The following is a 27068-nucleotide window of genomic DNA, read 5'->3' on the forward strand; positions in this document are numbered from 1 at the left end:
GTTTTTTGTTTGCATTATGACTGCAGGTATTGTGGTCAATGCAAACATGACTCCTTGTAAAAAGGTGTCAGTTTTGTTGCCAGATAGAAGGGTAAAAAACCAATTATCAGAGTCAGGATACTTTGATATATTGTTTGTTATACAGAAGAGATAAATAGGGGAAGGAGGCTTTATTGTTGTGTGGGGCAGTGCGGGTTGGTGAAGGCGGAAAGAATTCCAGGACCTGTTAATAAATTGTCATCATCAGCTACGATTCATCAACTGCTGGACGAAGACCTCCCCAAGCCGCCAACGCCTCTCACGGTGCGAGAATGCAACAACCCTGATCGTGAACCGAACTCGCGCTAACATTACTCGCCCATTGACGTTGGTCGTTGCGGGGAATTGGACGGGATGGAGGAGCGAGCTCCAGCCAAGGGTCCTCGCTCCCCGCCGCGCCCCTGCCGCTGGTCAGAAGGAATGAAGACGAGACGTGCATGTGTAGTGACATAAGAGGGGAGGGGCTGCTGGGGGCTCTGGGACCCTAGGCAACCCAGACGCTTAAGCCCCTTGGCGCTGGGCTCTGGGACCCTAGGCACCCCAGCCAGTTAAGCCTCTTGGCGCCACCAACGGGGGGGGGGGGGGGGGGCTGTGTGTGCTCTGTGGGATATCTGGGGGCGCACACAACCCCACCCCTCGTTGGGGACGAGGCATAAAAGGGCAGCTCCCTGGACGATCGAGGCCAGTTGTAGCTCAAGACCCGAGACCCGAGACCAGCCATGTGAGGACCCTGGGACGTTGTGAGGGCCAGTGGTGGGACTCTGGAACTCCCGGCTCTACGTCCTTGTGAGGGCGAGTTCCAGAGCGTAGCCAGAGTAGTGTATCTAGGCTGTGTACCTAGGCTGTGTACCTAGGCTGTAACAGAGTATCAGGACTGTTGGAGGACTGTTGGATTGTAATAAAGAAGTTACCTTACAAGTGTCTCCGGAACCCATTACACATGCACACCGTTGTGACACTCCACACAGGACGACCACCGAGCGTTATGTTATATATATATAAACTATCACATAGTTGTCTCTTTATTTCGTTTTGTACATACAAAAAACATACAATCGCAACATTTGTTAAAATAACATCCTCGTTTATATAAAAGCACGTTAATGCTAATAAAAGCTGCCTTGGCTTTTTGAAAAGCAGGCCGGGTGAACACTCCGCTATTCTTTAAGACGAACAGAATAAACGCCGCTCTCCTCCCCATATTTTGCCTCTCCGCGTAAAACAACCCATCGGCCGCACGGCCATCTGGGAACGCATTCCATCAGGAGCACTGGTTCAGTGAAAGCAAAACCTGTGGCACACGTTTCGAACATTCGATTTGTTTCATCAGCAAATCAGGCTTGCTGTAACCCAAGGCTCCCTGAACTGCCAGACGTCCCTGAACTGCCAGGCTGAATGGATTAACGATGACCGGACTCCCATCAGCAGAGTCAGGATAAATTTTGATTTAAAGCTTTCGTGATGATGATGATTGCTTGTGTTGCAGTAGAAACGTCGTGAGAATTTTTATTGTTTTATATTTATATTATTTTATTATTTCCATTCTACGTGACTTTACCGAAAGAACGAAGAATAAGAGTCAGGATAGTTTGACAATTTTTTTTATGAAAAAATATAGGTTGCGGACACGATTCCTTGCTAACGGTTTCTACTTGGTGTTTGAACATCTTAACATCTGTTTTATTGGCAGGAGTAAAACCTATTCTGATTTTTTTCATACTATATTTTTTTTATGGAAGAGAGATACGGGAAGGAGGCGTTATTTATTGTGCTATTAAGATTCTCCGCAAAGTACGCGAAATAACCGTTTCTTGAAAGAGTCCAGCCGCACGTGGATCAGCAACTGCTAAAGTGAGAACCCAAAGCAGGCGTTGTCCCGCAAGCGGCCACACGCATGTCACAGTTGAATCGCGGTGCTATAACCGTATCACATCGCTCTAGGTAGTGGTAGTCAGGGCTGGGTGGATGTTATGTAAATGACACAATAACCCAGCCCCCCCATTCCCCCCCCATTCCCCCCCCCCCCCCCCGGGTACACAAAATGGTCTTAAAATTTGTCTTAAGTGCAGGCAGGCAGCGACTGTCACAGTAAGATTTGAAGATAAATGGGTCAAAGGTCAAAATAATTTACGGGCGTCTTCGTGAGATGGCAGTGGTTGCTAGGGATTGCGTCATGACTCCCCCTCCCCCCCACTGCCCCAGCCAATCGACTGCCAGGAAGACAACCCCCATGCAACATGGCCACCATGAAAGTCACCCATGCAATATGGCTGGCATCACAACATTGTGCGCTTCAACCGAAGTGGCAGAGGTAAGAATATATAGCCCCGGCCACTTCTTTATGACCCTTGGGCTACACCCATTTCAAACCTTTTAAAACAGTCTGCCTCAGCAGCAGACCATGCTTTCCCACCCGATGACAGACGCTTGTGTTGCGTCCGAAACGTCGTGATATATTTTATTTTATACCTACGTGACTTTACCGAAAGAACCAAAGAGTAAGTATATTTATGTTAACGATTATATAAAATAGTAATGTTCATAGCATTTCACCACTATTTTGTGTTATTATCGGTTGATTTATTTTTGACTTTGTCAATCGACTTACGAGTGAGCGGTCCTGCCCACCCCTAAGATCTCTCTGAACATTATGACGTTTAATTGTTTTAAGACGCGTTGTCGATAAGGGAGTTATCTTTAAACCGGACTGTCGTTCTGTGCTCGACCTCAAGATCACAGAGCATTTTAGCAGTGGTATCGTGATTTTTTTAAAACATCGCATAAACTGACAACAGTAACACATTGTCGGCAGGCCTCTTGCTCTTGAGAACCTGTGTAACGTGTCGAAGCAGTTGTGGCACACGGCCCACGCCAAAGCAGATTCTAAGAGCTTCGCTGGAACTCGGTAATAATCGTCGTAAAGCACAGGAAAAAAACACGTTTCGAAATTTACCACGGTGGAACTACCGCGGAGGAGCGGTTCGCAGCAGCACACTCGGCCTGCAATCCAGAGGGCGCCGGTTCGATTCCATTTCCTGGCACGGAAGTCGAAACAACGATGCAAGTTTCTTGAATCCCGCCCCCCCCCTGTCCACCCAACAGCAGCAGTATAAATGGGTTCAGCCGCAGTTAGTCAATCGGCAGGTACGCCCACCTCTTCCAACACAGCGAGTCAACGTGGAAGAGTAGGCCATAATAACCTCCAGAGTTCAAACACGTGGAGGCCCGTCCATCAGCAGTGGTCCGAGCAGGCAATTGCAGGATGGCACCTTAACCGTTTGTTGATTTACTGCACACCTTCACGAGGTCACCTGTTGAAAGGTCACCTGTTCAAAGGTCACCTGTTCAAAGGTGAACGCGATTTATTGTTTGCAGTTATTTATTATTGGATAACGCCAAGATGCACGTTAAAGTGCCGCCCGCCAAAACAATATTTTAAACTCCTATTTTTGGCGCTGGTTAAGGAAATTGGTTACCAATTCCTGTCCTACAGCGATCGTCAGGATGGCGATTTAACCTTTAAGGACACCGAAGCGATAATAACTGTTTAGTTACTGATTTTCACAGGCTCCTGAAGAGGTTCATGTTACGAACTAAATATATATTACGGGAGGAATGGCACGCCAATGGAAAATAAGTCTGAAGAGAGTGGATGTTTCAAAGCAAGGTCCTATCAATTTGTCCACAAAGGCTTGTTTAGTGTCTTGGAAAAACTTGATAAAATGATAAACTATTGGCAAAAGAACTCCATCTAAGCTATGAAGGGGGCGGATAATATTTGAACGAGATCCGAGCCTATTAAAAGGCATTTGTTGAAGAATTTCAAAACAAATTCTGAAAAAACGTCACGCAAATTAACCTTTTGGTCAGGGATTGCCATTCCTCCTCCTTGATTAATGTTTCCCCAACTGCAACAAATGAAAAAAAAAAATCTTTCAAAAAATATATTTATCTTACGAACAAACAAAAAAACTCCCAAAGGGAAGCAGTTATGAAATTGCACTCACAACGCAAGTAGTCCTACGGAGAAACAACCTCCCTGCCATGGACCCAACCATTGTGCCGATAGTGGTACGCCATCAGCAGTCTTCCTCATTTCCAACTTCTTTCGCACGCGCAAGTTAGCCAACCGTGCTAAATCGGAGGTGCGGGTCACTCCCTGTTAAAAAATGGGGCATGCAACGATTCGTTCCCACGGGACATTGTCTGACGTTTTTGCTCCACATACCGGGAGCTTCTTCAGGAACTGGAGTGAGACAGAGTACCGAAGAACGGGCGAGAGGTACGACATGGAAACACAAAATCGGAGTGCGATTCTCGGTCTCATTTTCGCCGTATCGTTTCTCGTTAACTCCGTCCCAATTGTAGAGTTTCGTTTGCTCCGTTAGATTAACATACAGTGTTCATCTCAAGACAAGTGTTCATCCACTGCTGGATGAAGGCCTTCCCCCATGCTGTGGTGGCCATGGGAATTGTTTGACCAAATTTCATTAAGCTGGTCTGATTTGGTGAAGGGGGGGGGGGTCCAGTTTAGATATAGCCAAGGTCAGGAACTGAACTCGACTTGCCAGGCTCATAGCGGAGCGTGCTAATCACACGCACGATCCGACGCATTTAGCAAGGCCACGAGCATCGATTGGAAAAAAAAAAAATCGCCGAATAATTTCACCGTCGCATGCCACGTACCGTCACCGGGAGTCACGCAACCGTCTCCACCCTCCCCCCACAACGAGCAACAACGACAACTGAACGAATCTGCGCTCAACACAACTCAGTAGGGGGGGCACCCCCCCCCCTCCCCAGTGGTCACTACCACCACCACCGCCACTTAGTGCGCCGTCAAACGTCAAACTGCCGGTCGGCTCTCGGGGCATCGTAGTCGCACGGCGGCGGTGGCACCGCAGCAGTCGTCATCCCTGCCGGCGCCGGTAACGCCGGTGCGAGCGCCAGGGCCGCCCTGGGCGTGCGGTAACCCGAATCCTCCTCCGGCTTGCTCAAGTCCACCGGAATCGGCGCCTTGTACCCCAGCCCCACCTCAACTGCCGCAGCCGGCACACCACCGGGCCGCAGCTGCTGCAGCTGCGGCTTCTTAACTCCGAGTCCGCCGGGAGCCGCCTTGCGTTGGCCGGGCCGGTCGTAGCTGGCGCCGAGAGAGCTCGCGACGCCGCCGGTGATGGCGGGCGGAGCGAGGACGGCCGGGGAAGCCGCGGTCCTCTGAAGCACGATGGGCATGGCGTACTCGGGCCGCCCGCTCGGGATGGGCTCCGTGTACGTGTGCTGGCTCGGCGTCGCCGCCGACGCCGCCGCCGGCAACGGCGATTGAGGCTGAGCCACGGCCGCGCGGTGTGGGTCGTCCCGCCAGGCCGACTCGTCCGGTTTGAAGGTGGAGCCCTTCCCCACCTGGCCCGGAGTCATGAGCGGTACGGCGTAGTCTGGGAGGAGAGACGATGCGGGGTAGAGATGTGAAAATAGAGGGGAGATGACGATAAATATAATTAGAATTTCTGGAGGTTCACTTTACATATACAAAGACCCCCTTGTAAAGCCATTACATGCTTTTGGGGCTTTTAAGCAAACACCAATGAAGGCCGGCACGGCACACGACGGGGTGCGTGGCCAGCACCAAGCCCGGCTGCCCGCAACAGGTACTCATTTGAGCCCGAGTCGTCCTAGGGGAGGCCCAGGACCGGTTCAGATAATCGTCACTGGTGTTGGCCGTGAGCGGAAATCGAACTCGGGTCGCCGGGTTCGTAGCAGCACAACGTACTAAATGCTGCACTCCTGCTCCCCGCACGCACACACGCACGCACGCACACACGCACGCACACACCGACTCACCCGGGTGGCGAGCCCCCTCGATGTTGCTGAGCACGGCGCCGATGTCGTGCGACTGCCGCTTGTCCGGGTGGTAGCGGATGTTGATGAGCGAGTCGGCCGGCTCGGGGATGCGGCTCGGGAAGATCCTCTTGAGGCTCAGGCAGCAGCCTGCGTGGGTGGTCATGGCGACGACGTCATCACGTGGTGTTGGGGGAGTCGGAGGGGGCGGTGGGGTGGGGCGGAGTCATGCAGCATTTCCCGAGTGATGGTGACGCTGTCGAGACTCCCCTCCGACTACGTCTTGGGGCAGCGACGAGGCCCGGCCGTGAAGCAATCGCTGCCCAGCTCGTTACGTAACAATACCCTGGTCGTAACGTAACAATATCCTGGTCGTTACGTAACATCACCCTGGTTGTTAGGTTGAGAGGTCATCAGGTCTCTCAGTTGGCCGTTGGCGTGCGGCGAGTCCGGATTTGTTCGCATTCGAAAAATGACCCAGAAATTTGCTCGATTAGGATTAGACAGAGTGGCAATCATTGCCCCCCCCCCCGCCCCCTCGTAAGGGCAGAATGACGCTCGCTTGCAAGTCAGCTGCCAGGTCTCCGTGCGCCACACAGGGATAGCTGCCACTGGGGGTGCCCTTTAGAAAGTTTTGGATGAGATGCAAGTCGCTTGATGTGTGTGGAATCGCTCGTAGATGCCCCCAGGGCATTTAGGAAGGCGCTCCATTAAAAACATCACGATTACAATAGTCATCGTCGTCGTTGAGGATGTTATTATATTATCGCACACATCGCATGTCACTCCCTATATATATTTTCTCAACATGAACCTCTTAGGAGGAGCCTATTAAGATAGGCAACGAAAGAGTGAGCAACGGTTAAATCCCCGGTTCCAATGGACCCTGGAAGGCAGGGGTTTTGGAGACGGATTTCCTTACCAAGAGCCAAACAATCGATACCTTTAGCGGTGTCACAAATTGAAGTGTCGAGCATTTGCATCACGTGCTTAAGAACCTATTTCAAATCTGCCATTCGTTAGAGGTCGGTCGCTGTTGTTGTTTTGCGTTACGCCGTTCCAAACACTTTGAACCAAGAAGAGTGATGGAACACACCGCTGCACTACGACCGTTACGTGTTTAGACCAAACGTGAACTCCGACCCCAAGCCTCGTGTGCCCAGATCACTTTACAGTCGAGCGAGTTTGGAGTGGGGGGGGGGGGTGTCGCACCTTTTGTTAATCTCCCTGCAGAAGATGCGGAGAGTCTGTGGGGAAAACTCACGCACTGGGTCCGTGCAAAACGGATCGGCGTGCAAAAGCCCGCTCGCACTGAGCCTATCAAGTTCCTTGTGTGTGTGTACGCATTGTTTCCTCCACGTTTACATGCGCAAACACAGAAGTTACACACGCACACACACACAACAACACGCGCCCGTGCGTCATGCAAAATGTATTGCAAAATGTAATACGCGCTGTAATTGCAGACTGCGCGTGTACACGTAGCAGCCCTGGTGTCAATCCACCGCTGGAGGAGGGGACCCCTCCCCCCAGCACCCCCCCCCCCTCCCCTCACCACCGACGCCGCCAGCCTTTGTCAACGCAGCGGTCGGCGTAGACGTGGGAGAGTAGAAGTACAGTCAACGCGTTCGTACCCTCCCGCCAGGTCGCGCAGCGCTCCCAAGATCCGCCCAACGTAAAAATCGCACGGCATAGAAGCGCAGTGCCACATTGGATTTTTTCCCACGCAGCCGCACGTGCTGCTGCCGCGCCACGCGCGACGCTCACCCGCTCTGCGCCCAAGTTGCGTGCTCGCAGCTCCCTCCGCCGCCTTGCGTCTGCGACGGACAGAGGTGACAATCGCATCAACGCCGATCAATGGGAGTCTCGAGCGAACGGGGACTTTGAGAAAGCTGTGGAGTCATGGGACCTCCTTTGCCAGTACCAAAATATACTAATAGGGTTTTTCCCCTTTTTCCTGGCAACAAAAACTGACACCTTTTGCAAGGAATCATGCTTACATTAACCACAATACTTGCAGTCAAATGCAAACAAAAAACAATACTCTTGATAATTTATGCATTGTCTTTGAAACTGATTGGTCCACACCAGAGACAGCTTTCTTTAGAGCCTAGTCTCATATGGTGTTCGACCAGATGACGCCAAAAGGCCATATGAGACTAGGCTCTAAAGAAAGCTGTCTCTGGTGTGGACCAATCAGTTTCAAAGGCAATGCATAAATTATCAGAGTATTGTTTTTTTTTGTTTGCATTTGACTGCAAGTATTGTGGTTAATGTAAGCATGATTCCTTGCAAAAGGTGTCAGTTTTTGTTGCCAGAAAAAAAGGGGAAAAACCCTATTAGTAAAGCTGTGGCGATCAAGACAGCGGGCGCAACCGCAAAGCACACACCTGCTTCTCCTGTTCTTCACGCACGTGTAGATCACCAGCACCGAGACGAGAGTTGTCAATGCCAAGGCAACGGGCAATGCCACCCACCACGCATTCCAGCCTGGTGGAGGTGGCGATGGTGGTGATATCGATGTTGGTGATGCAGGTGGAGAGAGAAAACGGAGGGTGAGGAAAAGGATTATTGCAATGTCAGCAAACGTCTCAAAACTTTACACGGTGACTGTCAGACGAGAATAGGCAGAAGAAGTGGCAATCAAGACAAAGATCTCCACGTGTAGCCTGTAATAGACTGTTTGGGGCAAGTGCTGTTGGCGAGCAGCACCTATGAAGGCCGGCACGGCACACGAGGGGGGGTGGGTTGGCAACACCACGCCCGGTGGCGATGTTTACACACCGCACCAGGTACTCATCCGAGGCTGAGTCGACGTACAGTAAAACCTTGCGAGTAACTTGGTCTGCGAGTGTTTTGCAAGACGGGCAAAATTTTTAAATAAATATTAATTTGATAAACGAGCGAGGTCTTGCAATACGAGTACTGTAGTACGTACAGTATACGCTTTGTCTGCCGAGCGTCACGTGATCACAACTGAGCCGATGGTTCTTCTCTCTCTCTCTCTCGCTGCGGGATTGTGGGTAATCGTCTCTCACATGCTCAGTCTCAGTCGTCATGCCTCACTCGTATAGTGTTGTGACCACGTGTTTGTGCGTAAAGCATTTTTTTATTTTGGGTCCAAGTGTAGTGACTGTTCTTTAGTAACTGTACTGCAAGTGAAAGTCGTCTACACAATAACCCTCCTCCTCTCTCGCACACCAGCCACGATTAAATTTAATTAATACATTTGATTACTTTATATTAAATTTAAATAATAAAAATATAAAAAGGTATTTTGTATTCATAATTTTTATATGAATACAGTGTTTTTGGGTTGTGGAATGAATCATCTGAGTTTCCATTATTTCTTATGGGGAAATTCGCTTTGATATATACGAGTGCTTTGGATTACAAACACGTTTCCGGAACGAATTATGCTCGCAATCCAAGGTTTTACTGTACAGGCAAACAATACCCGTCTCTGCGACATGCCTTGCGTTGTACGGAAGGGCAAGAGTACGGAATTGCACCACGTATGACGACTAACAAAGGAAGTAAAGATAACTGTCCTTTCGGTTAACACCTCCCTCCCGATGGACCCTACGCGTCTGGGTCCCCCGTACCCTGACTCTCCTCGACGCGCAGGGTGCCGTTGCCGTTGCGCGTTGCCGCGCCGCCCTCGTGCGAAGAGAGCGTCTCCATCATCGCTGTGCTGTCGCGAGTCCTCGTGTTCGAGAGGCGAGCTTGGGTGGGGAGGAGACAGCAAAAGCAAAGATCCACTCCGTGTGTGGCCTTCGAACGAAAGACGGCCACCGCATCGCGCGCTTTCAGGCGCGCTTCTGCGGCCGTCTGGAACGCTCCTCTGTCCGATATTAAGAACCCACCGGAGCTGTGCACTGTTAAACAATTTAGATTGAAAAACTAATTTCTTTAGAGTTGCTTTTTATGTTTAGTATGTGGTCCTTCCCCCGCACTTCCGGCTAGCACGGTTGGCTATGTATGGTGCGAAAGAAGTTCAACATACATATATAACACCAGTGGGTACATTGCCCTGTAATTTCATTTATAAAAAAAATTGTTGTCCGATTAGATTACTCTATAATTAATATTATACATTTTTTCTTATCATAGTTCTACATTTTATTGCAATTTCGAGTTCAGTCATTGTTGTCAACTTTTTATTTATCTTAGATGTTTTCCTATACTTGCCAGTGTAGCTTTGGGATACTCCAATATGAAAGGCGCTTCATAAAAAAAAGGTTATTGTTGTTATCATCATTACATTGCTCGGCCCAAGAGGCCAAACCCTACCCGAAGTCCTCGCGCGCTACTACGAGATTTGCTGGCGGCGGGGGAGGGGGGTGGGTAAGGAGGGTGGGGGGAGGGGGTTGGGGGAGGAGGGTGGGAGAGGGGGGTGGGGGTGGGGGAGGAGGGTGGGGGATGTGGGTGGGGGAAGGGGGGTGGGGGAGGAGGGTGGGGGAAGGGGGAGGGGGTGGGGGGCTAGGGACGAGGGCGGGGGAGGGGGGAGGGGGAGGAGGGCGGGGGAGGGAGGCGGGGGAGGGTCGCGGTGTGCGCGAACACTCACTGCGCACGGCTGGAAGGAGGGGGCCACGCGGACTCAGCGGCTCGCAACCCAGCAGCTCGACCTTGAGCGCGATCTTGCCGTGCCACGCCGTCGGGTGGAGACGCACGAAGCGCGCCGACGCCAGAGCCGGCAGCAGAGAGTGGCGCGCCTCCTGCCACTGATTGGTGTTGCCTTCGAACACCTGGGGGGGGGCGGGGGGGGAGTGAACCAAGTCACGCTTGCAATTGAGACTCATGCTGGAGGTCCTCCTCGGGTTCGCGCCTGGAGGTCAGGCAGGGGTTCCCTGAAAAACACGGGAGGGGTGGGTGGTGGGGGAGGCGGCAGTGGAAGACCGATATCATTTCTCCACAGCGAGCGCAGGGAGGGAGGGGCGGCCCTCATTGTTCGAATGTTTTTCCACCGGTTAACTGCCATGCCGAGCCAGAACTAAACTGTGATGAGATTGGCTTCCGGTCAGGGTAAGCCACTTCTTCGTTGAGCGATCATTTGTGATGGCCAGGTCGCTTCTGAAAAAAGAGAAGCGAAGAGCTCAGTGGGTTTCATCTGGTAAGATGAAACATATTCTTTGGATCTTTCGGTAAAGTCACGTAGAACAAATTTTTTTTTTACAAAAAACTACGACGTTTCGATAGCAACAAAAGCAATCGTCATCAGGAGAAAAAAAAGGAAGAGGAAGGAAAAAAAGAGGGGAAAAAATGAGTTTTTTATAAAAAAAAATTGTTCTACGTCACTTTACCAAAAGACCCAAAGAATATGAATTCCTGCAGTCACGAAAGCTTTAAGTCTAGATTTGTTTACCATTACTATACTTTGCACTCCTATTGTTGTTGTAACGTTCTGACCTGCCGCATCTGGACAGCTTTATAGCTCATTGGATTCCTCCAGTATAAATACTTTGATTCTGAATCCGGCTCGGGGTCAAGCAGGGTCAGAGGCGGCGACATCGACGCATTCGTCGCCTGCGCCATCAGTCGGCAAGAGCGCATCGTCACCAACGGAAACGCAGCGTCGCGTTTGAGCATCTCGACCCGTCCTGTCGTCACGCGTGCACCACGTGACCCCACAGGCGGGATCTTAGCGATGTCGGCTCAACGGTCCCACTCCCGATCCGCCCAAACACCGAGTATTTAGAAAATAAAAACTTTCTTATACACGTTCCGTGGCCTATACAAAACAGGAATTGCTAAATGCTCAAAATTAGACAAGGGTCCAGTGGACAGCAACAGCGACGGGAAAAAAAAAGGACATTGACAATTCATTGTTCTTACAAACGGAGACCTGGTTAATTAGGCAGGGGTTTAAACCGGTTTAAATCACAAGCCGGCTGAGCGCTACGCCAGTGTGTGTGTGATGCGTCCCCCCCACCCATCCTCACTCCGAGCCACTCCGCCACCATGGCGGCACGAGTTCCTCCCCACACGCTGCTCCAGGGTCTCTCACCTTGTCCTCACCCAAGGCGGCCGTCTTGTAGAACGTCCACTTGGCGCCGTCCAGGCTGTACGAGAGCTTGTAGGCCGTCACAAAGAAGTTGTAGTTCTGATACGCCGAACCCGTCGTCACGATTCCTGGAGGCCCAAGGGGGTTTGGGGGGGGAGGGGCGTCATCACCGTCACCCGAGCAAACGGCATCATTGCTACAGACGGCAGCAACATCATTGTTCGTATTGTTCGTCATTTTGGTGACCCAGGTGAGCCTTGTAAACGAGACTCATATCCTGGCTCAACAAAATAAACCTGAAACTTGACCACCGGACAGGAACGTCGCTACAGAGAGTAAACAGCACTTCAGGCTCATAAAAAGAATAGAATGTTTTCATGGAGTCACACCTCTTTTTTTCTTGCAGTCATGTTTTTTTTTTTTACAACCCCCGTGTAATTTTCGTCAAGTCTTAGTCTGTGGCTTTCGTTTCGTTACTCGCTCGGTCCGGTCCACAGTCAAACGTCTCGGTCGCGCACTTACTTATTACCCTTGCTACGAGAGCAGCACATTTGTCGCCCTTTGCATCGGGGCGCCTCCGAGCGACAAAGATGCCGGCACCCAATGGGCTCCCTCGTTTTAATCATCGCGGGGGGCGGCGATCTTCAACTCCCGACGCGAATCAGACGTTAACACTTTACGGTTGCACACATCACGCCGTTAACGAGGGCGGTTTGCCAGATTCCAACCGCGGACCTCTGCAACAAGCGGCCAACGTGCCACTGCCGGCCCGCGGCACCTCCCGTTGGTGCGTACGCCGGTGGCCGGCGGGCGCGGTAACTTACCCACGACGCGCTTGGGCGTCTGCAGGTCGACCTGGAGCCACTGGCGGTCGTCGAGGTTGAAGGGAGCCCATGGCGGCCCGTGCAGGCCCAGCCTCGCGTGGTGCGCAGGCCAGGCCTGCAGGGCGCCCTGCGCGTCGTACCACTGCAGCGTGGAGGAGGCCGTGAGCTGGGCGTCCGCCACGGCGCCCGACGCAAAACCCAGCGCGGCGTCGCAGCCTGAGTCGCGTCGACGGAACAGCGGAAGGGGTTGGGTGGAGTGGGGGGGAGGCAAGTTCCGCAACAGTTAAGAGTCCATTTCGGTATTTGCGCCGTCCTCCTTGTTATAAACGTCTATGCTCCGCCCGCCTTCACCTACCAAATGAACCCCCGATGACCTCGCACGGCTCCGGGAGGCAGTCATCCAGCGGTGGATTGTATGTGTATATGTACGTTGAACTTCATTCGTACAGTACGTAGCCAGCCGTACCAATCGGCGGTACCGGTGGAAGGATTGAGAAAACGGCGGTACACTAACGGTGTAAAAATTCAAACATTCGGCCCAAGTTGGAATTCAGCAGTCATATCTGGGGCTGGAGCACCCAGTTCCTACCTCACTGCACCCGATGGGGTGCAACGTAGAGCAGTCAGGTTGAGTGATGACCCACCACTTACTGATTCACTCCTATCACTTGCTCGCTCCCCGGCGGTTAGTCGCCTTCTTATCGCTCGCATATCGATACTACAGTAGTTATTGTTGTCACGAATTAAAAATCAAGGGCACGCGCGGATTATACGAGGCTTTCCAATGTGCATTTCACCTTGTACGGAAACCAATGGGTATCTGTTGGGGAATTTTTTTTTTTTTCGCAGGCCACGGGAGGAAATACGGCCACACACAGCTATGCTTGCCGTCACTGTCAAAATAAACGAGGCCCTCCCCTGTACCAATACTCACAGAGAGCACGCACTGGAGCACTTTGAAGTGCTTAACAAGAGCACTCTTCACAAGAGCAAAGAAACACAAAACGCACGGTAAATGGTTCCGTGCGTCAAGCCTTTGAATGGATTGCTCTCAAGCAGTGCCCGCGACCGAATTGGCCATAGAATTGCCCCGTCTCGGCCGATCTCGCAAGCCCGCACGGCGCTCGGATGGGGCGATCGGAGCGCGCCGGCGCACACGGCGAGCGGCAGAGGGCGGCGCGGAAAAATCACGTTGTTGTACTGCTCTGCTACGCTCCCACGCAGCTACGCTTCGTGCGTTCACCGACACGCACTGCCCACGGGTCGCCAAAGGGGCCGTATAACCCCACCCACGCGCACACGGGGATGGCGCTTCAAGCAGCGCCGCTCTCCCGTGAGCTACCCGGCCGCCCGCACGTGTGGCAATGTGTGGGAGGAAGTCGCGCTGGGAACTGACGTGGATCTGCGTCATCTTTACCGTCGGTTTTGAACTTGAAGAGCCAGTCGGAAAGCGGCCCACTGTGGAAGACAAGGGAAATAATAATAATTGTTATTACGTAAACATGAAAATTACCAAATTATTAAATCACGTTTCATCTCATCAGATCTCATGAGCTGGTTAAGCAAAATACTACAGAAACGTATAGAATATATAGACACATGTACCTGCATAGGGTATTTAAACAGGGTACGTGTGTAAATTTAATACGTTTCAGAATTATTTTGTCTAACCGGGTAACGAGATCTGATGAGATAAAACATGATTGAATAAGTTGGAAGACAAGGGAAATAATAGTAACAATTATTACATAAACACTAAAATGGCCAAATTATGAAATCACGTTTCATCTCATCAGATCTCGTTACCTGGTTATAACGAAATAATTTAGAAACGTATTAAATATACACACACACACACTTGCACCCTATTTGAGTACACGTGTGTGTGTGTATATTTGTAAACAAAATACGAACCTCCGTATTTAAAAATTTTGTATACACAAATTGTGTTAAAATCACAGCCAGCTGGATGACAGCAAGACCGCACAAACTCAATCGCCCTCTCTCTCTGCTGCAGCCCTCTCATCGGGGCCCAGCGACAGACCTCAACATCGGCATCGAACTGCCCAATCAACATCGCCACCGTCGCGCGCCCACGCGAGCGAGAAAGAGAGAGAGAGACGCAACATCGCCACGCGCGACGCTTTTCCCCGCGCACGCCGCCACTGACTCTGTGGAGGCGATGCCGTTGGCTCGGCTGCCCTTGTAGTAGTGGGCCCCAGGGGCACGGCGGACCGTGACGCTGCCGCCCTGGTCGGCCGCCAGGACGCCCGCGTGCACTGCGGCCCTGCAGAGCGGTGAAGACTGAAAGACACAAAGACGAGATAGGTAAGAAAATAATCAATGCACACGCTTATATTTGCACTCAAAAGTAGAAAAAACTTATTTTGACTCCAGAATTAATTAAATTTGGTGGGCTGAATAAAAGCGGGTGGTTTCCTTTAGATATGTTTAATTAATTGGAGGCAATTTTCCTTATTTTAATGTTAACCTTTGTATATGCAGAATAATTTGTATATGTACATATTCATTCTAAGATCTCAAGCCAGACAATAACAATAGTTCGACATTGTCTGGATAATCCTAATATATTTCGAATAGTGCAATAACATTTTTAATAAAAAACACGAAGAGGCCCAGGATCGGCATAACCTGGACCGGTTATTTAAATGGAATCTTTAACAGGTACGCGAGATGACAAGTCAGTATACACAGTTTCAGCTCGTTTGGCTTCGTAGATCCGAAGACATTAAGCATCAGAGACTTGAAAGATAACAGGGCAAGCTAAATAAAAGTGTGTAAAAGGAGCCCCTGTATAACCTATCTCAAGGGTGCCACAGAGGCGAGATGTTAACGACCTCGCCTGGTATGCAAGAGGTCGCGGGTTCGATCCCGACCCTGACGCCTGATGTATATTTGGAGTTAGCGTCTCTCTCTCTCTCTCATCATCATCACGGTGGCTAGGAGATGTTAACTACCTCGCCTGGTATGCAAGAGGTCGTGGGATCGATCCCGACCCTGATGCCTGTATATTTAGAGTTTGCGTGTCTCTCTCTCTCATCATCATCACGGTGGCTAGGAGATGTTAATGACCTCGCCTGGTATGCAAGAGGTCGCGGGTTCGATCCCGACCCTGACGCCTGCTGTATATTTGGAGTTTGCGTGTCTCTCTCTCTCATCATCATCACGGTGGCTAGGAGATGTTAACTACCTCGCCTGGTATGCAGGAGGACGTGGGTTCGATCCAGACCCTGACGCCTGCTGTATATTTGGAGTTTGCGTGTCTCTCCCCGTGGTCGCGTGGATTTTTCCTCCGGGTCCTCCGGTTTTTCCCTCCATATTTAGAACCAACGTGCGTTTAGAGTATTTGGCTGCGATACATTTGCACATGATGAGCCACTTCGTTGAGCTATTATTTGTGGGCAGGTGGCTAATGAAAAAGAGCTACATAGCCCAGTGAGCCTTACCTGGTAAAATAAAACGACTTTAGTCCAGTTTAGTTTGGCAGACTGTTGGGGCAAGTGCTGTTAGCGAGTAGCACCTAAGTAGGCCGGAAAGGCCAGCACCACGCCCGGCCACCTTCTTCTCCGTAGTGGCGATGTTTACTCATTTGAGGCGTCTACCTTGGGAGGTCCAGCAACAGATATTCGCCACTGGTGTTGGCCGTGAGCGGGAATCGAACTCGGACCGTCGGGTTCGTTGCACAGTGCGCTAACCACTACACTGCCGCTCCCCGGACACAAGTGTACACACACAAAGATAAAGACCCCCCGTATAGCCTAAACAGACTCGTCGGGCAAGTGCTGTTTGCGAGCACCCTATAAAGGCCGGAACGGTACACGAGGGGGTGGGTGGCCAGCACCACGCCCGGCCGCCTTTGTCTCCCCAGTGGCGATGTTTACACACCGCACCAGTTACTCATTTGAGGATGAGTCGACCTAGGAGAGGCTCAGTGCCGGTTCAGAAAATTGCCACTGGTTTTGGCCGTGAGCGGGAATCCAACTCGGTTGGCCAGGTTCGTAGCGCAGCGCGCTAACCGCTACACTACTGCTCCCCATACACACACGTGTACGCACACACACGACAAAGATAACCCAGACTAGTTTTTGACACTTTTGTTGGGAAAGACGCCCAAGGTTTGATTTGAATATCCGTCACCGAAGTTAGTTGGAGCTAAGTATCCAACTCAGGTGACCGGGTTCATGCGTGCAGCGCACGAACCGCTGCGCCACCATTCCACCCCGTCCCATTGAATTACAAAGGACGCTTTGGTGAGCCAATTACTTCCAGCCATTGTGCCAGGCACCATCGGCGAGCCGGAGACAGCAGAGGGCAGTGCAGCACAAGCCACTGTTGCACGGTACTACCTATGCTCCCCACCTGGACCAACCCCGTCACGACCAGCATGGCGAGGTCGTCAAACAACACCAGAGGTCGCAAACGGGTTTTGATTCCTTACCCGTACCCGGCTGCACCAGGGTCGCAAATGGGTACCCGTACCCGGCCGGGTACGGGTACCCGTTCCCTACCCGTACCCTACCCGAAATGAGTGACAAACGGTTACTCACCAGTGACTCACGGCCTACCCGTACCCGTACCCGGCCGCACCAGGGTCGCAAACGGCTACTCGTACCCGTACCCGGCCGGGTACGGGTAGCCGGGTATCAGGTAGGGTACGGGTATCGGGTACCCGGTTGCGACCTCTGAACAACACCCTCCCTCCCCTCACCCCATGGACAGTGTGGTGCGGGTGGAGGCCCTCACGCGGCAGTGAACTGACGTGTAATGCTCATCGGGTAACTCATCGTGACGCAAAGGGCTCACTGCAAGACTCATCGTGCCAGGCTATAGTTTGTTGACCTTCCCCTGCACTTCTGATTAGCACGGTTGGCTACGTACAGTGCGAAAGAAGTTCAACATATACACACACACACACATAGAAACGAACGCGTCCCGACTGAGGTTAGTTTCTGCATGCCAGTGAGTGTGTGCGTGAGCGCGCGAATCTCACGTCTCTGTATCCGGTCTCGGGACAGCCCATGATCTCGCTGTCCGTGCTGAAGCATCCAGCTGGGCAGTACTTCCTGGACACAAGCATCCCAGGAGAGAGACGCCCGTGTGAGACGAAAAAAATGAATCAGTTAAAACCGTCCACTCCGGCACGTAGCTGCCTGCAATCCAGCAATGTGGAGGCAACAGAGATGGTTGGTGGATCACACACACACACACAAGATGTTGCGAAACTCCCCTCTACCCGTGAGAGTCGAGGAGGAGCAAATGCCCTGACTCGCAAGGAGAACGGGGTTGAGCAAAAAGTTGGACTGTCACCTGTTTCATCTGTGTGGGATACAACGTTTCACCGCCGCACGCGTGGGATTTCTGCGGATGCTCCAGTTTCCTCCCACGTGTAGAAACGCTCATTAATTGGCCGATAACTCGTTAAAATATAAAGGACGGCAGAACTTGGGCAATTGTTGGTTGCGGCTCATGGCGTGGCCGCCTTCCCGCTCGTCCACGATTCCTCGCACCTCGGGGTCGCTTGCTCTCGTAGAGAGAATGCAGTGTGGCGGCCCAGTACAAGTTACAATTATTATTAATTACAATACAGCAAAGTGAACAGACAGATGATATAGAGAAAGTGTACTTGTCCAAAGCAACGCGTCCACGTTTTGCAAAAGGAATCGGAAAATTCACAAACGCAAATCGGACGCGTGCTGTGCGGCTGTATTTGTTGTAGATGTTGGTTTTTATAGATTCATTACTTTCGGGTTGGCTCGCGGTGTCCCGATGATAAACGGCTTCCGGCAGCTCTGAAATAATCACGAGCGTACAAATGGAGCGCCAGCTGTGACTCGTCCGCAAGTGGCCTATTAAAGTACGTGTGTGTACGTTGAACTTCTTTCGCACCGTACGTGGCCAACCGCCCTAATCCGCGGCAGCCTCAGCCTCTCCTGGATGGGCCATTAACAGCCACCGTAGGAAATGTCCATCAAACTTAACTCAAGTCTCTCATGTTGTTAGGAAACAATTTCCATCGTCCGTCGTGATACGCCCGAATGGGCCTTCACGCGTCGTGCTGGCAAGAGTCCCACGGTCATGAGACTCATACGCTTCCCTTCTAGACGGTCGACTAACGTCTCCGCGTGTCAGAGAACAGCCCGTGGAAGTAGATATCACAGAACTACTTCTCCGAGATCCCTCTTCAAGCGATCTCTCGTCCACACGCAACTTTTCCACGCGCCCTCGACAGACAGACATGTTCATGGCGTGGCAATAAAATTGATAGAAAAAAACAATCATGCTCAGGGCTGGAAATTAGCCACATTGAATGCACAACTAAAGATGAACGGGCTGAGACCACCAGTTTGCTGCAAATGAGAAACCGGTTTAATTGCGGTCAGGTAATTAAAACCTGGGTTCGAACCCAGAATGTCAACGGTGGTGGTTCAAGGTCTCCGACACGGTCATTGTAAGACTCACACCCCCCCCCCCCCAAAAAAAAGCCACCTGGCCACATGCAAATTTACCTGTATTCCAAAGCCTCATCTGAGAAGTGAGATCCCAGGCTCAGGCAGGTGATGAGATCTGCAACAGAAAGTGTCATTGACCAGTTACAAACTCGACGCTTTGACGTACGTATGCATGTGTCGTGGTCAAGGTTGACACCAAGGTTGACACAGGTCACACAGGTCACACAAGCTAGGGGAGAGGTACGTACTGGTCTGGACCGGTCCCGACCGGCAGGGACGAGAGGTGGTTGGAACCGCTCTGAGGGGAGGGGGCTGGCGAGAGCCAGGGCCCCGAGACACCCCCGCCCCTCAGAGGGAGGAGATATAAGACGGCTCCCGGAGAGCGGAGGGGGGCAATCTCAGGAGAAGCTGAAGGAGGTGCGGCCGGAGATCCTGGACCCCCAAGCCTCGAGGATGCCGCCCCGCTGGGACTGAGTGGGCTGAGTAGCTATAGGCTAGGGAAGGAGAGTAACTGGGTAGCTGTAGGCTAGGGAAGGGGAGTAAGGAGAAGAGAGCCGGAGGCTGTACCTCCCTAGGTTGTGTGGTTGGGCTGTTCCCCCAGTGAGTCCGGAGGACTAGTGTTATTGGAATAAAAGCGTGTGGCCTCTACGAAGTCTCTGCCTCATTCAAGAATACTACAACTGGTGTTAGAAGCGGCCAACGAACCTCGCCAACATGGAAACAAGACAGAAAGCGCTCACCAGGGGCCAGGAGAAGGACGTCGAGGGCGACGCTGAGCCGGAGTCGGGAGCGCCATTTCCGGGGGACGGGTCTGCAGGGGCGGGCTCGGATTCTCCGGGGCCCTCCAGGAGTCCGCCGACGTCGGGATGGGCGATCCAGTCGGCCCATGCCCGGCTGGCCGATCTCCTCCATGCCGCTGCCTCCATCCTCGACGAGCTCACGCTGGGGGGAGCGGGAGCACCGGGTGGAGAACCAGGCCGGAGGATGGGACGGGTTCCCGCCGAGAAACGCGCCATTCCCGCGCAAAATTTTGACATCGCCTCCGGAGGGGGAAACGTCACTTCCGCTGGGAATGCGGCCGCCGGAGATGACGTCACTTCCGACGGGGGGGTCACCGCTTCCGGGGGAAATGACGTCACCCGCCCAGGAGGTCATGGGGCACAGGTGACTCGCGTCACATCCGGCATCGGCGGCCTTACATCGGGAGAAGCAGAGTTTTCGGGTAGGTGCCCGCCGATTTGGTCGGATATTTTGCCGCCGGAAGATGCTTCAAATACTGCACTTGGGACGCTGCTGTCTTCAAGGGGGGACTACATCCCGGCGCTGCAACAGCGCTTGCCTTCGCTGCAGGTTTTCGCGGCAAAGGGGGGGGACTGGGCTGCTTTTTCACGCCGTTTCGTGGCAAATGCCGAGACGGCTGGGTGGTCTGCCGACATCGCTCTCCGAGCCCTGCCTTCCGCCTTGGACGACGTGGCCTTGGCCACGTTCCTCCTTATTCCACGGAGGGAGCGCTCCACCTTGCAGGAGGCCCTCAATCGGATGGCCTTAGTGTATGGACCTCCATCCGAAACAAGACATCGTTTCGCCAGTCGGAGGAGGGAGGCGGACGAGACACCCCTCGCCTATCAGAGTGCACTGATGGCGTTGGCTCAAGCGGCCTATCCTCGAATGGACGATGTGGGCCTGGACTCCATAGTGCTTGAGAAGTTGCTGCTGCTGGCTCGGGAACTGAGGATTGCCGTCCACGTCAAAGATGAAGCTAACCTTTCCTCGCTGGGGGCGGCACATTACTTACACACAGAGTTGCTCCTCCAGCGGGATGGGCAGGTGGCGGCGTGCGCCGCTGCAAGAGTTGACGAGGTCCCGGATACCCAGGCCTTCGCGTCGCAGCGGGCCGCCAGTTGGAGGGGGGCCGACCGGCCTCGCCAAGGGGAAACCCGGAGGAGACACGGATCCCCGCGGGCGTGGGCTCGCGTCACGTGCTACAACTGTGGCCAGCTGGGTCACCTGGCATCGGGTTGCCCAGCACCCCGGCGCCGAGCTCCGGGTCGTCCACCATCGTCCGCCCGTCCACCGGCCGCTCCACAAGAACCCCAGGCATGTCGCGACACCTCACGCACACGGTCCCTGCCCGCATCTCATACACCGCATACACCGCCAATCGGCGCGCCACTAAATCGCGTTGCGTTGAGGGGGGGGGAGCGGAACGCGGCTGATGTTCGGGGGCCACTTCGCGCTGTTCAGTGGTCCGAGTTGGCCCACAGGGTCGTGGCCGCGGCGACGGGCTCGTCGGTTATTCTCGGGGATATTGAGGGAATTCAATTTCGATTGCTGGTCGATACGGGAGCTTCGGCTACTATAATTTCAGACCTCATATACAACGTGTTACCAAAGAGATGTCAGGCACTCACCCCGTTCTCCGTCCCTTGCTTTGCGGCGAATGGGGGTTCCCTGGGGATTATTGGCCAAATAACTGCACAAATTTGTATTGGCGACATTAAATTATCTGGTCCCGTTTTGGTTTCCGATGCCTTGGCCGTTCCCTGTTTGTTGGGTACGGACTTCTTGGGGAGGATGCCCATCAAAATTTTAATTGACAAAGGCTGCATCGAGCTTCCTTCGGGCCGCCGGATGGCGTTTCTGCCCTCACCAAACCGGCTGCGCACAGCTTGCACGACTGTTCCGGCTATGGCGTCTGAAACCGTGCGGATTCCGCCGGGTGCGCAGATGCTAATACCGCTTCAGTTACGCAAACCACTGGAGGCAGACGCTACGTCGGAGGTTTTGTTGTCTCCTTCCAATACGACCGAGCGAGGGTTGGACCTGGTGGGTGCACAAACGCTTGTGCCTAGAGATGGACAGCCCTTCATTCAGGTGCTGAATGCGGGGTTGCGGACGAAGGTCGTGCACCGAGGGGCTGTCATTGCACATGCGTCGCTGCCGCTGCACACTGACTCCGTCGCGGCTCATGTCGGTGAGGCACCGGCGTTCGGGACGCAGGTGGGTGTCGATGAGGCATGGATGGATTCTCTCTGTTCAGGGGCTGAAAATCTTTCAGAGTCACAAAGATTAAAGCTGCGCATGTTGCTTCGTGAATTTCCCGATGTTTTTAGCAAACACAAATTCGATGTTGGGTGCACTAATCTATTGAAACACCACATTGATACGGGAGATTCCGCTCCCATTCGGCAAAATCCGTTCCGATTGAGTCCGGCAGAGAAGGAACATGTCCGGTTGGCAGTGAATGACATGCTTGCCGCTGACATTGTGGCTCCCTCCAACAGCCCATGGGGTGCGCCGATTGTGCTTGTTAAAAAACATGATGGCAGTTTGAGGTTTTGTGTGGATTTTCGGAAGCTTAACAAGGTTTCGCTGGCGGACGCGTATCCGCTCCCTCGCATGGACGAGTCGCTCGATGCCTTGGCGGGGGCACGGTATTTTTCAACCTTGGACCTTTTGTCGGGGTTTTGGCAACTGCCCTTGGATGACGCTTCCAAACCTAAGACCGCGTTTCGTACGCCACAGGGCCTTTATCAGTTCAATCGGTTGCCCATGGGATTGCACTCAGCTCCAGCGACGTTCCAGAGATTGATGGAACTGGTCCTCGCTGGCCTGCAGTGGGACTCTTGTCTTATATATCTGGACGACGTGATTATTTTCAGCCGTACGTTTGAGGAACATCTGGACAGACTGCGGGCTGTATTTCTCAGAGTGCGATCGGCTAACCTTAAATTTAAGCCTCAGAAATGTTTTCTGTTGCGTGAATCGGTGCGGTACCTCGGCCACGTTGTCAGTTCTACGGGTATAGCCACCGATCCTGCTAAAACTGACTGTGTAAGAACGTGGCCCACGCCCACGTCTGTGGGGGAAGTCCGCAGCTTTATAGGCTTTGCGTCCTATTACCGCCGGTTTGTTGAGGGGTTTGCGACGATCGCCAAACCCCTTCATGCTCTGACGGCTAAGGGGGCTAAATTCCATTGGGGGGAAGAGGAAGACAGGGCGTTCAGGGCGCTTCGCGATGCCCTTGTCCGAGCTCCTCCCTTATGCTATCCCGATTTCACATTGCCCTTCATCCTGGACACCGATGCCAGCAATACCGGCATCGGCGCGGTGCTTTCGCAGGTGGTCAACGGGGTCGAACGGGTCGTTGCCTACGGCAGTAGAGTCCTGTCTCCGGCAGAACAACGTTATTGCGTCACCCGCCGTGAACTGCTCGCGATTGTCGTGTTTGTTCAACAATATCGACCGTACCTATACGGTAGGCATTTTACGGTTCGTTCAGATCACGCCGCGCTACAGTATGCGTTGAAAATAGACCAGCCGTCCGGCCAGCTGTCACGTTGGCTTGAGGTCCTACAGGACTACACGTTCACGGTGGTGTACCGGAAGGGGACACAACATTCAAACGCGGATGGCTTGTCACGCCTCCCTCCGGGTGATGGGTGCGCGTGTTTTATGGGTTCGGGGAGATGCAAATCGGCCACGAGTACCGCTCCGGCTTCCCCCTTGGCGGCGGCAGCAGGGGTGGTCGATGGGGAACCTGTCACCGAGGGGGACTCACAGGTGTTGGTCGCTCGCGACTCGCTCCTCGATCTGCCTCTGGACGAATGGGGACGGTTCCAGATGGAAGACAATTCCCTCCTCAGGTTACGCCGTCGTGCGGAGAGAGGGGGAGATTGTCAGGGAAAGGTAGGTACTGTCAGCTTGCGGGAGGGTCTCCTCATGTCATGGGACGCCAGCTCGGGGCGTTACAAAATCGTCGTCCCCACCGCTCTGCGGGGCAGGGCCGTGTGGGCGGCGCACGAACGCATCCTGCATTTGGGTATTCACAAAACGCTCGCTACACTGCAATTGGATTTTTTTGGGCCGGGAATGGCGCGCGATGTCGCCGACCTTTTGAATAGTTGCACGCAGTGTGCGCGGCGGAAACACCCGGCTAGGGCGGCTTGCCCACCCCTTCAGTCCATTCAGGTGTCCCGGGTTAACGAGCTGGTGGCCCTTGACATTCTGGGTCCCTTCCCTGTCACCGCTCGGGGTAATAAGTACCTGCTGGTTGGGGTTGAATATTTCACCCGTTGGCCTATGGCCTGGCCCCTCCCCAACCAGTCGGCGGCAGCCATTGCGGAGGCGTTTCTCCAGGGCTACGTCCTGGATAAGGGCGCCCCGGAACGGCTGCTAACCGACCAGGGAAAGAACTTTTCGTCCAATCTTCTGCGGGAGGTTTGTGACCTTTTGTGCACGCAGAAGGTCCGGACTTCCCCCTACCACCCGCAGACCGATGGTATGGTCGAACGTCTACACCGGACCATTACCTCTATGTTGTGTCATCAGGTAGACGACACACAGTTGGATTGGGACCTGAGGATTCCCGGAGTTCTGGCCGCATATAGGTTGGCGCCTCACGCGGCCACGGGATATTCGCCCTTCTACTTAATGTACGGCAGGGATGTCGACCCCCCCATGGAGGTGCAATTGCGGGTCCAGTCGGCGGCGTCTCGCTCGAAACTGTCCGAACACGCTCAGTTCAATATTCGGAAGTTGGTCGAGGCGAGGGTGGCCGCGCAGGAAAATTCCAGGGCAAGGCAACGGGCCAATGAGCGTCTGTATGATCGCCGGGTTACGGGGTATAAATGGGCGGTAGGGGATAAGGCGTGGCTGCACTGCCCGCAGGTGCCGCTGTCAACGTCATCGAAATTGCTGCGGCCCTGGCGGGGGCCGGTCGACATTATTCGGGTCGTTCGGGACCAGTGTGTTAGGGTCGCGTGCGGACGGCGTTCTTGGTACGTGCACCCCTCGCGCCTGAAGCCCTATGTCACACCACGCACTCACACATCTTCATCTCGCAGGGGCCGGCCGCGTGACGTGTCCGGCAGGTTGGGGGAAGGGCCTCGCGACCCCCTTGTTGTTCCGACACCCCCTGCCACTCTTTCGGATGCTGCAGGTGTGAGTCCACCTAGGGTGGCCTCACCGGAGGAGCGGGAAGCGAGCCGGCCGCCTGTCCAGCAGGAAGACGGCTCGCGGGCTTTGTCCCCGGGGCCTCGGGACGTGCCGGACGCCCGTCATTTGGGCCCTCCTGACCCTCCGCAAGGAACGCTGGCCTCTGGCGATGGACCCGCCACACGGACTCGTTCGAAGGGTCTCAGGTTCTCCTGAGACCTGTCGCAGACACACTGCCTCCTCGCGGAGCCTGGGTGTTCGAGTCACCTTGTTCGTTGGTGTGGTGTGTCCGCGGTGTTCTTGTGTACAGGGGGGTTGGGGTAAATTATTGGGGACAGTTGTGGTTGCTGTTCTGTTGTTGTTACTGTTGTGTTGAGGCTCACGCATTGTTCTTGTCGTGTTCAGAATTCCTGGTTCGCGAGTTAGGGTTGGGATGTGGATAGTGATGCAGCCGGGACGGCTGCGTGCTGTGTAGGGGGGGGTGATGTCGTGGTCAAGGTTGACACCAAGGTTGACACAGGTCACACAGGTCACACAAGCTAGGGGAGAGGTACGTACTGGTCTGGACCGGTCCCGACCGGCAGGGACGAGAGGTGGTTGGAACCGCTCTGAGGGGAGGGGGCTGGCGAGAGCCAGGGCCCCGAGACACCCCCGCCCCTCAGAGGGAGGAGATATAAGACGGCTCCCGGAGAGCGGAGGGGGGCAATCTCAGGAGAAGCTGAAGGAGGTGCGGCCGGAGATCCTGGACCCCCAAGCCTCGAGGATGCCGCCCCGCTGGGACTGAGTGGGCTGAGTAGCTATAGGCTAGGGAAGGAGAGTAACTGGGTAGCTGTAGGCTAGGGAAGGGGAGTAAGGAGAAGAGAGCCGGAGGCTGTACCTCCCTAGGTTGTGTGGTTGGGCTGTTCCCCCAGTGAGTCCGGAGGACTAGTGTTATTGGAATAAAAGCGTGTGGCCTCTACGAAGTCTCTGCCTCATTCAAGAATACTACACATGTATGCTAAACTTCTTTAGCACGATACGGAGCCAACCGTGCTAATCGGAGGTGCGGGAGAAGGACAACAAACGAAAATACTAAAACTGTTCGAAAGAAATGAGTTTTCAATCTAGATTTAAAAGTTATTCCTAATATCGGAAGGAAGAGCGTTCTTCAGTCCTTTTAGCTACCAACTTGTACGCGGCAGTCTAAACTAGGGTTGTTAAACGGTAAACCGGTCATCATTTTCAGAACCGGTGACCGGTCCTGAGACTCAAGAACTGGTTACCGATTCCAGCTGAACGAAAGCACGAACCGCAGCGAGCTAGGGAGTGAGCGATCGTGCGGACGAGGAGCAATCTCAAGCGGTGGTCTCGGCTCACCGGCATGCTTCTCCGTGGCGTAGTTGAGCAGGAAGCCTCGTCCCGTGGTGCCGGATCGGCTCTGGAACTCGACCGTCACCTCGCTCCCCACGCTCACCACCTCCTTGGGCACGTAGTACATGTTCCCGCAGTACCGGCCTGCGCACCAGCGACGTACAAACGAAAGACATCCCCCACCACCAGCCGTTGCTGTTGGAACAAATGCCGTTGCTATGCTTGCGTGCACATGCAAAAAAAACCTAAACTAAGATCACCCCCCCGCCCCTATCGCCTGAGCAGACTGTTGGGCCAAGCGCTTGTTAGTGAGTAGCACCTATGAAAGGCGGCACGGCACACGAGGAGGTGGTGTGGCCTCGCAGCACCTATCGCCACCAGCAGCACCATCAACATCATCACCATCACCATCAGCACCACCAGCACCATCACCACCACCAGAACCATCAGCAGCACCACCACCACCACCAACACCACCACCACCAACACCACCACCACCAGCACCACCACCACCAGCACCACCACCACCAACACCACCACCCGCACCAGCACCAGAGCACGACTACAGATTGTGACGAGACGAAGCTAACGAGTCTCCGAATGAAGACG

The 27068-nt window shown here is 53.5% G+C and overlaps 1 protein-coding gene across 2 annotated transcripts in view; it reads right to left on the minus strand.

The window, feature by feature from the left end:
* Positions 1–2604: 2604 nt before the first annotated feature.
* Positions 2605–27068, minus strand: part of LOC144733517 (discoidin, CUB and LCCL domain-containing protein 2-like) — a 56128-nt gene continuing 31664 nt past the window's right edge. For both annotated transcript variants that reach the window (XM_078615449.1, XM_078615448.1), the window contains 13 exons: positions 26466–26603; positions 19230–19287; positions 17714–17786; positions 14873–15006; positions 14120–14160; positions 12703–12918; positions 11882–12006; positions 10442–10622; positions 9480–9599; positions 8265–8364; positions 7642–7691; positions 5878–6024; positions 2605–5471 (listed from right to left, as the gene is read on the minus strand). In XM_078615449.1, coding sequence (XP_078471575.1) covers positions 4879–5471; positions 5878–6024; positions 7642–7691; positions 8265–8364; positions 9480–9599; positions 10442–10622; positions 11882–12006; positions 12703–12918; positions 14120–14160; positions 14873–15006; positions 17714–17786; positions 19230–19287; positions 26466–26603 — 1976 coding nt within the window. In that variant the 3' untranslated portion in view covers positions 2605–4878. The remainder of the gene's footprint in view (positions 5472–5877; positions 6025–7641; positions 7692–8264; positions 8365–9479; positions 9600–10441; positions 10623–11881; positions 12007–12702; positions 12919–14119; positions 14161–14872; positions 15007–17713; positions 17787–19229; positions 19288–26465; positions 26604–27068) is intronic.

This window comes from Lampetra planeri, chromosome 47 (genome assembly GCF_965212315.1).
Source record: "Lampetra planeri chromosome 47, kcLamPlan1.2.h2, whole genome shotgun sequence".
Taxonomy (NCBI): domain Eukaryota; kingdom Metazoa; phylum Chordata; class Hyperoartia; order Petromyzontiformes; family Petromyzontidae; genus Lampetra; species Lampetra planeri.